This window comes from Pseudoliparis swirei, chromosome 9 (genome assembly GCF_029220125.1).
Source record: "Pseudoliparis swirei isolate HS2019 ecotype Mariana Trench chromosome 9, NWPU_hadal_v1, whole genome shotgun sequence".
Classification (NCBI taxonomy): domain Eukaryota; kingdom Metazoa; phylum Chordata; class Actinopteri; order Perciformes; family Liparidae; genus Pseudoliparis; species Pseudoliparis swirei.
The window spans coordinates 13,328,771-13,341,355 of NC_079396.1; the positions used below are offsets into that span (position 1 = coordinate 13,328,771).

A 12,585-nucleotide genomic window follows, 5' to 3' on the forward strand; every position below is an offset into this window, starting at 1 on the left:
CCAAACTAGCTAACGCTAGCGAGCTAACGTCACCTAACTAACTGGCGTTAGCGGTTAACCTCGCCGATGTTCGCTCCACCATTGACTTGGTTGGCTAACCGTAACTGCGTAACGTTGGGTCGCCACTTAAAAATATACTGGCAGGCAATGCAGGTGGCTTTTACACGGTTACAACGGACATAACGTGTGTTTACTAGTGAGTGGTGAACGCGTTAGTGTGGCACCGTGCATTGTAGTGTGAGTTTAGTTAGTATAGCGAACTAATGGCACTCAACCTAAGGTGCTCTCCACGGCCGTTAACGTCACTGTATTGTCTAAAGCAGATGATCAAACCAGTTCACGACTTCAGTATTCACGTTAATGCAGCGTTATTGTTCGTGGATGTTAATTTATTAAGGGAGGTGTCGTACATTAAGAGATGAGAATCATCGCACTGTCAAATAAGGCTTACAGCCACTTTTGATTTGTCATTGTATGAAAGGGCAACGATATTTTCATTATAATCCCAAATTGTGAGATAGGAAAGAGGAAAAAAGACTTCAACTAACTATTATATACGGAGGATGAATTAAAGAGTCTCGTAGTCAGAGGAAACAAGCTGTTTCAAGTGGTGTGGTTCGGCAGCTGATACTTCTGTATCTTTCCAAATGGCAGCTGGGTGAACAGGTTGTGGCTGGGGAGGGTTTTTGTCTTTTAATATCCCTGTAGCTCTTAGCAAGCTCCTTTTCTCACCAATATTCCTGATGCTCAGCAGATTGGTTCTCATGATGTTCTGGGCATTTTTAATCACACGCTGTAGAGTCCTCCTGTGCCAGTTTGTTATGTTTGCAGTCAGGATGTTTTCCATTGCTCCTCATTAAAAGTTGACAAGAATGTTGCACAGGAATGTTGCCTTAAGTTTCCTTAAATACAGCTGCTTATGAGCTTTCTTCACCAGGGTGGAGATAACCATGTTGTTTCTGATGCTGATTCCGAGAAACTTAAACCTCAGCTCCATTGATATAGACAGGGGTGGGCATCTTTGCCTCTTTTTTCTGAAATCAACAATCAGCTCCTTGGGTTTTACTGCTGTAGGTATTTCTGAGGTTGTGGATTTTCTCTATACATGAAGTCTCATCGTTGTTTGAAATCCGACTAACGCTCGTGCGATCTGCAAACTTCACAACAGAGTTCTCTTCATGTTTGTGACGACTTGACAACAATAATGGACTTGTTGATAAGAGTCCTGCATACTCTATCGATTTATTCTGTAAACTATGACATTCGGTGACTGACGTTTATTAATTCATACCAGTCCTTTATCTTCTGCACACCAGAGGCTAACTTTAAAGCTCATGCAGCTGTAAAGCGGACCTGTAAATGTTTTGTCTGAAAATATATGACCATATACAGCAAATTTGGGACACCTTAATTCACTTGGTCATACTATACATGTTGTGATTTTAATTCTAGGTTTTAAAAGAAGATGGTTGCACACTTGTAGCCAAGATGCAATATACATATTTTAAAAATGTAGCAGCATATGTCAACCATCTTCAGGGTATTGAGGTGATTGTATTGGTCTTTTATGTTCCAGACAATTTAGTGATGTCCTACAATGCAGAATGCATGTTGTGTCAATTGAAACAGGCAGTAATTCATAAAGATACATGGAGACTAGTAAGATGTTCTTTCTCCGTCCTAACTAAGGCCTGTCGTACATGCATAGCATGTTGGAATTTGAAAGTGTCAATGGCGAAAAAGTCCAACAGTTGAAATACAGGTTCAGGTTTTAATTTAAACATCAGGAAGTATGGATAAACAGTATGTACATGATAACAAGACAATAATTTGAAGTTGTAATCAAACTCTGCTTCCTGCTGTTGGTAAAAGTGCCAATGATCTATCAAGCTGCTTATATTTATTATCATATCTGATTTGAGTGTTTGTGTTTCAGATAGTTATAAGGAACTGAAAAGCAAGCCACGGATGAGAATGGTGGAGCCATTGAACCAAAGCTGTTTCTGGTATGTACTGCTAGCTAATTTACTATATTGACTTAAACTGTTCTGCATTTATTTCAAATAGACTTGATATTGCATCAAATAAGATATTTTAAATTATAAAATTGAATCTAATTCCGAGACCACATTTATGTGGCGCAATTTAATTTTGCTCCCTGTATACATGACAATGTCCATTTTAAAAGCTGATACTGCAGCATTTTCTCAAGAACAAGGCAAACATTCCATGTAATGATCCATAGATGTTGTGAAGAGCTTCATTGGATGGGGTTCACATATTTTGTAATGCATCGTTAACTATAACGCCAGGAATCTTTGTCTCTATGTCCTTTGCATATCTTGAGAGCACTTCTATTCAAATCTACTTCACAATTAATTGGTGTATTGCTCGGGACCCAAAGAAGTTATTTAGTCAAATCTGGTGCAATTTAGACACACAACACATTCAGTATTAATAAACTTTGAATAAACAAGTGAACAGCGCTCTGTGTAGCGGTGGGGCTTCAGAGTCCAGGGTGTCCTCCTCACTGGGCAGACCCAGCTCAATGGGTGCTTTTTATGCTAACTTAAAGGTCTTATGGTATGGTCCATTGAAGGGAGAAGGACAGGGGAGGCTTCCAGAAGCTGAGTGAGGAAACACCGGTCTAGTCAATTCAGTTATTTGTATCGCCCAATTTCACAAATTACGAATTTGTCTCTCCTTTTGCAGAAGTCTTTTTGGCACATACAAGAGGTGTGACACACAGCTGGAATCTAAACCCAGACAGGACTCTACAAATACAGCAGCACAAATTAATGGACAGATAATGCAGCCTTGCCCCACAGCCTATTTAATTGACGGCAGCAAGGATGTGTCATTTTGTTCAAGGCTCAGTGCCTCAACTCCTCAAGTCATGAGCAGAGAGCCAACTGAAAGCAGAATCCAACCGTGATGGATTTCACTTGTGTGACCGCGAGTAAATTGCGACCTGGGTGTATTTTTTTTCCCTCGAGTAAGGCTGTATTTCCCAGATCTATGACTTGATACTAATTTATAACATTGATAAGTCATTCTGCACTTTATAACCTTGCCGGTTATGTCAAAAAAAGTGACTAATACACCTATTTCAAAATAACCTCTTAAGTGTATTTTTCACTCAGGTTCCTAACTGCGAGTAACTGACTTTGGTGTGCTTTTCAGGGGTGGAGTTTGTGATTAAAAATGTTTCTGTACTGGCAGTAGTAGAACAAAAATCAACTTGAAAATGAAACTTGAAAGGAAAATGTACTGTTCGATATAAATTATGTTACTATCAAGTGAAGAGTAAGAGGCAATTTCCCAACCAATGTCCTTTAATTTACTATACATCTGTTCAAGATCGATCTTTTAATTATAATATGATGCTTGATAGTTTAACAAATAATAATGCGTTGTATTTTAATTGTTATATTGTTCGAGTCAAATCTGCTAAGTAACCAGTACAATTTCTGTTAATGTAGAATTACACGGTTTTCCTCTGACGTAGAAGTACAGAAGACGATAGAAGGTCCTTTTGTAACTTATTCTGACTTGGAAGGAGTTTAAATGTATAACAATTCAATATTTTTCATATCTAAATATTACAAGTAGATGGTCCTTTTTAGTTGGGAGGCCCCAGACATTTGCTTACATTGCCCAATTGTAAAGTTGGCCCTTGGATTGTTGTGTCTTGGTAACCAGAATATATTTCACACGGGTTTCTAACCATGAGTATCTGTAACTTGGCTGTGTGGCGGAACTATTTAATGACTGGGACCTAAGAAAACACTGACGAGGGAAGTTGTTTGTTTGACGGTTCTTGAGAAAACTGCAAGCGGCAACACAACTTTTATTTTGCATACAAGTGAACAAAGTAAATGCAAATGTGAAATATCAACAAGTGTCTTTGAGAAGAAATTGGTGTAATAGCTGATGTATCATTTAGAAACAGTTGATGTATCATTTAGAAACAGTCTGCTAAAGGAAGATTGTATTATGTGTAGACAGAGGAACACTTAAATAACTTTCTTTTTGCTCCTGTAGTTCATCAGTCTGGATAAACATGGCCTATTTGACATGATTACCATATTCCATAAGATGTTAAATTTAGAGAGCAGCTTGCTTTACATACCTGAGATTTCAACACTGTTATTACGTGCTATACTGTAGAGCAGGAATTGTGCTGGAAATTGTGTCTGAGATTTGATGGAATTTACAACGCTAATAGTGCTAATATGTTAAATTAATTCATAACTTTTTTCACCATCATAGTGTCAAATAATGTTAACGTTAGGTTCTTGCAATACAAACCTCAATCATATTTGTGATTTAATCCTTTATTTACATTTTAGATGAAATATGAGTGATATGTGCCAATATTGCGCTTGTGTTCTTTAATATTTGTTTTAGATGGTTAATCCTGAAAGGGAAAACTATTTAGCTTCAGCAGCATTTATGCATGCATGTAAGCAATAAAAGAAATACACAAAAATAGAATAATATTAAGTGAACTAACAAAACAATCAAGTAAAGGTATAGCCAAATAAATAACAGCGCGACTATGTTATAGTTGAGTGATTGATTATATAATCGTATAGCAGAAATGATGTCCTTGTAACAGCAGAGCAGGATGAGTCTTGGAAGAAGTGCTCCACTGTCTCTGCAGTAAGTGGTGGAGAGGGTCGTCTGGGTTATCCAATATGGATAATCATTTCTTCAGTGACCTCCTCTCCACCACCTCCTCTCAACTGTCTAGTTCCCAGCCAGTGATGGAGCCAGCCTTCTGAACCAGTTTAAGTCTGTTGGTGAAGTTCATTTCACTGGCCACAACAGACTGGTATAACATCTTGCTGCACACATTGAAGGATCGAAGTTCCCATAATCATCTATCGAGTTTCCATGCAATAGCCGTTAAAATAAACAAGTGACAAACATTGCTTCTGTCATTAGCAATAATGCATTGACATATGACTTAAAATGACAATTTTGAATTGTGAAGAGGACCGATGTTGCGCTTGTATCTTCATGTAGATTAATCAGGCTTACTGAAGGATAATGAATAAAGCACCTTACTGTTAGTTGAGATTGGCAACATTGCTCTGGTACATATGACGATAACCTGAACAATAGTTATCTTCTGAACTAACTGAATAATAATTACCATTGTAGTTAATCTCTGCAATTTGCGATCTTTACTCGGCTGGCTTTAAAAAGAACGGTGCTGAATTGATTTTTGCTTCATAGTTAGCTAGTCTAGTCAGAGCAAAATGTGCTCCTGCTTTAGTAAAATATGGTCTCAAAATATTCGCTCTGCAATATTTATACATGTATACAGCAGCTGTGGTGATGCGTTGTTTCAAGACTTCAGCATTTTTGGTTCACCGTTCAATCAACAATACACGTGAGGTCGACAGTTGTGCACCTGATGATGGATTTCGATGAGAAATATTTTACAGAAGTAGTCGTATTCATAATATTTCTAGTGTGTTTACTGCGGATGTTGTCTTGGAGACCTGTGTTGATCCTAATTGTTAAAGATAAAAGATGACGCGTATGCGTTACACATAGGGCCGATTTACTTCTATTAACATGCACTGCATCGATAAACAGTGACCACTCATCCCCTGCCGGAACGTTATTCACTTTTTGCACACTACCCAGAGTCATGACTGTGCCAACAGCGAGTGCCTGTGTGCTATGGAAACAAGCGCGGATACTCTGAAAAATAATGCAACGGACGGATGGACATTTCTTGATAGAGTATGTAGCCGATAGTCAATTTGCCTGAACGAAAACTGAACACCAAACTCGCAGTGTCACGTTTGAGCCTTCCGGCAATGATTCAGCGAGTTATTATGCGTTTGTACTGGCTATTCAAGTAACGGCAGCTAGCTTGCTAGCTAGCGCGTGCTACGACTGTCTGGTCGTGGAGCCCCGGGCATGAGCCGGAACAGTCACGCTGCCTGGCTTCACGGTCTTGACACGCAACCGTTTTATTGTCGCTGTTCACCAAGTGGTGTTTACGGTTTATGTTTTACCTGAAGCCGGGGTGGTGCAGTAGTGGGGAGTGCGGGCTTCCTTTGCGGCCTACACAGCCCCGATCTAAATTAGTCAAGAGTCAGGTCAGGACAGCGTGGTGAATTAGTTAGATCTGAATTGACAGCTCTGGCACAGATGACTAACATTGCTTGATTTTTGGTGAGCTCCATCTTATATTTTACGTTGACAACACTTATGACTTGTTTGTGACTTGGCTGAGTGATGTGGTCGGGTAGTATTAAAATGCTTTGAAGTATTTTTAAAAAAAGGATCGTTTGCTAACGTCACCGGTAGCTTGCAGCTAACCTAGCTGGTCCCGGGCTAAAACTCCGTAGCAAACGTTAATGAGCGATGTCTTCGGTACATTGAGCGTCCCAATGTCTTGTTTCGCCATACGTACCGCAAGCCAGTCCATAAGCAAACCGATGTAGTCTGTGATCGTAGCTACAGTCAACATATGTGTAATGCCTTGTTAATAATGGGTAAATAACGTTATGATGTTAGCAAGGTTGACGTTAGCTTGTTGGCTATGTGGCTGTAACATAAACCTTTAAGTCACTCTAGTTGATGGGGAAGCAGCATACATCTGTTGCTTGAGATATCACTTGAATCGGAGTGTACAAGAAACGTTAGACACATGTTATATGACAAAGTAGGGCCCAGTCTGATTTAATTAACTTCGTGTGCTATGCTGCTAGTTAGCCACTAGCAATTGATCAGCCTTAGTCTGCTTTGTGATGTTCAGACCTTGGTAACTTAATCAAATGTTGTATCGTTAACTCATTTGTATTAATGAGTATGGATGTATTATTAATCAGTATTTTTTTTAAATCTGAAACGTATTTTTTCAGGAAAAACATATACCCACTACCCTTACTTATTAGTGGAGTGGCTTGTAAAAAGGTATAGATTGGAATTAACTGACTTCTATTTATATATGTATATAAAGAAAGGTGCATGCATAAATGCAGACAGAATCCTGTCTTGAGATAAATGAATTGTTTTAATTATTGTTCATGTTTTTAAAATTATGTACGACACTGGTTATAGTTTGATTTTGTTTATCATTTTACAGATAACGTGACTGGATCATGCTGTTAAGTGGGTATTGCCAAATTCATTCTCTGTAAGTACATTTTTTACAATTTACATTGTGTATACACCTAAAGCTAAATCTGTCTCATTGGTTTTAGATTTTGTTTTAATGTTAAAATACAATTGTGTAAAATGCATTCAAATTCAGCATTGCGTGGTGTTTTCTGATGTACGTGGAACTTTCTCACCAGGAGCAACAAATAGAGATTTTTGACAATGAAGGTAGACAGAAGCAAGTTGAAGAAAACTCCTACGGAGGCTGTGAGTATGATTTCATTAGAGTTGGGATACCCAAACTGGGCTTAACCATGACCAAATGTGATAGGAAACCATAATGTCACAATCCAAGGGATTTTCTAAATAACGAGAGAGCTTAGTAAAAGGTGTTGCATACTATGTATTGGAGGTTTGATATTTGCATTATCAGCAATAGATGCCGGTCACCTGCATCTCTTTATGTAACGAGGAACTGTTGCTGTTTATTATACTATTCCTCCTTTCCTCCTCGCAAAATGATATGCTGGCTAGTAGATCACTAGAGATGCACCAGTCAATTGGCTGCTGATTTGAAATTGGTGGTTTTCAGCTATGCCATGATCTGCGACTACCCGATTGGTTAACTAGTTCATATGTTTTGCTGGTAACATTTACACATGTCCAGCTGCCCCATGATCGCCACATAGCGACACGGACGGTAACGTCACAGCCAAACACACAATATATTATCGTTGTTAAAATTCCTCAGCCGAAGTGAAAAGTAAATTAAGGTTGCTGTTTTTCACAAATGCAAGTCCAAAATAAGATGGAGTACCAACCGTAAAACATTGGAACACCTAACTTAATTGGACACTTATTATATTGTAATTCTTTGCCATACTTGCTGCCAAGCGTAATCACGACACAGGTTCTCTTGCTAGCACAGTCCTGCTTATAACGGAGCTAAACAGTTATCGTTAATAAAGGTTGCATTGACTTGCACTTGACTCTGCAGTCCTGCTTCCAATCATAGTTCTTATAATCAGAATCAGCATGTGAGATTTTACTGAAAATTGCAATCTGTGCATCTTTACTGAAAACAAGGAGTAGGCAGTCAGTTGGCAACCTTGATGACAATAAGGTTGCACTTCCTATTGTTGCTTGACAATAAGTCATCGCAATGGTATGCATTTGAGGAAGAGCTGGATACTTTCCCTGTGGTTGGCATTAACGCAGCTCTTACACCTCAGATAATGTTAAATGACAACAAATTCTAAAACTGTAAAGACTGGGTTATTTTGACATTCATCAAGAACACTTGCAGGGACATGAGCTGAAGTGGAATAGTGACATGGAAACCCTTAGAACATTTATACTCTATGCAGGTTTGTCCTTGTACAAAACCGCTATTCTCAAAGTTCAGTTTTTTTCCTGCGTCCACTTCGTTAGAAAATGTTGGCTGTGCCATGATTGCCAAAAATCTCCCACCCAGAACCCCTTCAAAGCAATGTGTCTGATGGTGTAACATCGCTCTAGCCATGTGGACACTTGCGACCTTCCCAAATGCTGCATTCATTTATCTTGCGCCTCCTGGCTGTAATGCTGCCAGTATTATTAATCAGAAATTCTTGTTGGATTACAACTGTGTTGAGCCAACCATACAAGTGCAGTGACACATTTAAGGTTGGTCATAGTTAGGTACATCTTCATAAGTTCTACAAAATCACTGGTATTGCAAGTCAGCATTGTTCTTCCCTACTTTAAGTACACAGAGGAAATGCAGATTTGTATGTCACGGCATCGCTAATGTGGGTTATATTATGCTAGTAGAAAAGAAACCATTGGAAGTCCATTCACTCACTAGTGACTAACAATTTGATGCCTCTTCTGAACCAACAGCCTGCCGACTGCAGGATACTTATAGAGAAGCTCAAGGCATGCAGTGATGAGCAACTGCTGGTTGAACTGCAGCACATCAAGACCTGGAATATTGGCAAGGTAAGCCCCAAAGAACATGGAGAGGCACCATCCTTATTCTTTTCTTTGGGAACTCTGTCAGTTCCTAGTATTCAATGATTGTGTGACATATCAGACATAAAAGGTGTATTGCCGGAACTTGACAGGTATTGGGACATGTCTTGGACTGTCTACACTAAATTATAATTTCTTTGAAAATACTGCTTTCATGAAAACTACTCATTAGTTTTTCTAGATTGTTTTTGTGAAGACCTATGCCATAAATAGAAACACTGCCAAATCTCTCCTACACTGTTATCTTTTTAGTTGTTAAATAATAAAATGGCTCATGCAAGCAACACAGCTGAACAAATCATTATTTATCGTCACAACGTTGTCTGCCCAAATCTGCATAACTGTGGATTAATGTAATAAGTGGAATAATTATTTATTTGTGACTTATTGATTATACATGTTGAACACAAGTCATTATCATGCTGCCCTGCTCATCATTATTTGTAAGCTTGTACATCCTCTTAAAAGATGCATAGATAAATACAGACATTTATATTTATGAAAGATTAATAATCCGTTAAGATTTAAAATGAGAAGACCACAGGGAAAGTTAGTGCTTTAGTGGGAATGGAGTGCTACGAAATATATATATTTAACTGGTTTTATGTGGATGTACTGTACTCTTGGACTGCTTGCTCACCAGGATGCCTTGGTTGGTCAAACGGTAATTACTCCTGTTGGTATGATCATTTTCTACCAGAAAGCCTAAAAAGTTAAGAATTAGATGGGCAGATGACAAGAACAGGTATGTACAGAGTAGAAAAGCAAATATCAACAGCGCCCTGGCTAAAGAGTGTTTAACGTTTCTTGGAAGGCGGTTGTTAGCAGTTTTATATGGATGCTATTTCCACATGTAAAAACTTTTGACTGTAACCACTTGAGATAAAAACAACTACAATCCAAACAGGCCAACTATAAAAAATAAAATATGGTATCGGAACATGATCTAATCCAAATAATTGTTGTATATAGAAAGCAGTCACCTGTTTTTGTTTGAGGGAAAAAAAATGTTGCCACGTTTGACCTTTTTTAATGCATTGATTACTGAAGATTATTTATATTCGACAGTGTGAGCTCTACCACTGGGTGGATCTACTGGACCGCTTTGATGGCATCCTGTGTGATGCAGGCCAGACAGTGGAGAATATGTCATGGCTGCTGGTGTGTGACCGTCCTGATAATGGACAGCTCAAAGCCCTACTTTTGGCAGTGCTCAACTTCACAGCCCTGCTCATTGAGTATAGCTTTTCTAGGCACCTCTACAGCTCCATAGAGGTAGGCTTGAACCTGGTACACTCTGGACTACTACTCTGCTTTTCTGGAAAAAGTAAAGCAACTAACTAACTTTACCTTTTTCCATCCATCACTCCCACCCTCTTTACAGCACTTAACCACCTTGTTAGCGTCATGTGACATGCAAGTGGTCCTGTCTGTGCTGAACCTGCTCTACGTGTTCAGTAAACGCTCCAACTACATCACAAGACTGGGATCTGACAAAAGGACTCCTCTACTGGCCCGTTTGCAACACCTGGCTGAGGTCTAGTGAACGCCATTGTTTTCCTATTGCTGTGATTCCAGCTGCCCCTCAAGAGAAAAAACTGTATTGTGTTGTCTCTTTGTTCTGTTCTTGTAGAGCTGGGGAGGAAAGGAGAATGGCTTCGGTCTGGCTGAGTGCTGCAGGGATCTGCTTATGACGGTAAGACGTTACAGTGTGTTTTATACTTGTCTCTATCACCTACCTACAGCTATGTGACTATTGTTTTATGTTCATTTATAAAGACTGTCAAACAAGACTAATTGTCCACTATATGTAAACTATCATCCCTTACTTTGCTAACCCTGAACAGAAGTACCCGCCAAGTGCCACCACACTGCACTTTGAGTTTTACGCAGAACCGGGCCCGGAGGTAAAAGTAGAGAGGAAGGTAAAGACCCAGATATATATTTATATAATCATTATGTAATGTAAACAAATGTTATTTTTAAAATATTGTTTTGTTGACTAAACTTCTTCCCTCACCTTTCTGAACTTCTTTCCCTAGCAGACAAGTAGTAACACACTACACTATATTCACATCGAGCAGCTTGACAAGGTACAGTCAGATTAGAATTGTTTCATTCACAGTTGAGCAATAATAATACTTTGGGTTCTTCATCCAACGCATGTTCTGTGTCTTTTAGATTTCAGAGAGCCCATCTGAGATTATGCAGTCATTGACTGTGTTGTATAACATCCCTAAAGACAAGCAGACCTTGCTGTTCACACATATTCGACTGGCCCATGGTTTCTCAAATCACAAGAAGAGGTTGCAGGCCGTGCAGGCCCGACTGCATGCTATTTCTATCCTGGGTGAGTAGTAGCTTTCTCTCTAAAATAAATTGACAATGGCTTTTGTTCCAAGTTCTGATGTTTTCTCTTTCTTTGCAGTGTATTCAAATGCACTCCAAGAATCAGCCAACAGTATTCTGTATAATGGCTTGATAGAAGAGCTGGTTGATGTATTACAGATTACAGACAAACAGCTTGTGGTAAAGTATTTAACGTTTTCAGCTTGATTAACATGTCATGACACAACATTCCTAAACTACATTAGCAGAAGAGCTATATTTGTGAAATTACATTAATAGCTTTTGCTGCCATGTTCCTTTTAGATAATCTTAATGTGTACTCTACATTGTCACGGCAGAAGTTTCATGAAGTCCCTTTTCAACTTCAGTTTTCTGAAATGCTGGGTTTGATTTTGTTCAGGATATCAAAGCAGCGTCTTTGCGCACTTTAACTTCGATTGTCCATCTGGAGAGGACGCCCAAGCTTTCCAACATTATCGACTGCACCGGCACTGCCTCCTACCATGGCTTCTTGCCTGTGTTGGTGCGCAACTGCATACAAGCAATGATTGGTAAGAATGCAGCCACAACTTTTTGTATCAGTTTAGTGTGTAATTTACAAGATAGCGAGACATTTTAAATGAGAGCTTGTTTTTAACTTTTTTTTTCTTTTTTTTTTCTAGATCCTCTGATGGAACCCTACCCGCACCAGTTTGCCACTGCACTCTTCTCATTCCTCTACCACTTGGCTAGCTATGATGCTGGAGGGGAAGCCCTTGTGTCCTGTGGCATGATGGAAGCCCTCCTGAAGGTATATCCTGATCTTACCAATACGTCATTACCAATTGTGTTTTATTTTAATAAATATTTTAATTAAGTCTGCCTTTGTATTATCTTACTTTGTAGGTTATCAAGTTTCTAGGTGATGAGCAGGACCAGATCACCTTTGTGACGCGAGCAGTGCGTGTCGTGGACCTCATCACCAACCTTGACATGGCTGCCTTTCAGTCCAACAGCGGCCTTACCATTTTTATCTCCAGGCTAGAGGTTGGTTGTGCACTTTGCATTACTCATTCCTGACAAAGCAACGTTCAGTGAAAGTTTTGCCAAACCTCT

General features: G+C 39.1%; 1 protein-coding gene across 11 annotated transcripts in view; it reads left to right on the plus strand.

The window, feature by feature from the left end:
- Positions 1–1,936: 1,936 nt before the first annotated feature.
- The window catches only part of huwe1 (HECT, UBA and WWE domain containing E3 ubiquitin protein ligase 1), a 42,409-nt gene continuing 31,760 nt past the window's right edge, over positions 1,937–12,585 (plus strand). For 7 of the 11 annotated variants that reach the window (XM_056422245.1, XM_056422254.1, XM_056422253.1 and 4 more), the window contains exons 1-14: positions 1,937–2,006; positions 7,115–7,165; positions 7,326–7,395; positions 9,010–9,108; positions 10,210–10,416; positions 10,526–10,678; positions 10,775–10,837; positions 10,989–11,066; positions 11,184–11,234; positions 11,323–11,491; positions 11,570–11,670; positions 11,891–12,041; positions 12,153–12,280; positions 12,376–12,516. In XM_056422245.1, coding sequence (XP_056278220.1) covers positions 7,351–7,395; positions 9,010–9,108; positions 10,210–10,416; positions 10,526–10,678; positions 10,775–10,837; positions 10,989–11,066; positions 11,184–11,234; positions 11,323–11,491; positions 11,570–11,670; positions 11,891–12,041; positions 12,153–12,280; positions 12,376–12,516 — 1,386 coding nt within the window. In that variant the 5' untranslated portion in view covers positions 1,937–2,006; positions 7,115–7,165; positions 7,326–7,350. Of the gene's footprint in view, positions 2,007–5,703; positions 5,761–6,180; positions 6,199–7,114; positions 7,166–7,325; positions 7,396–9,009; positions 9,109–10,209; positions 10,417–10,525; positions 10,679–10,774; positions 10,838–10,988; positions 11,067–11,183; positions 11,235–11,322; positions 11,492–11,569; positions 11,671–11,890; positions 12,042–12,152; positions 12,281–12,375; positions 12,517–12,585 lie in introns of those variants that run through there. The other 4 variants (XM_056422248.1, XM_056422255.1, XM_056422246.1 and 1 more) reach the window with 3 other exon arrangements.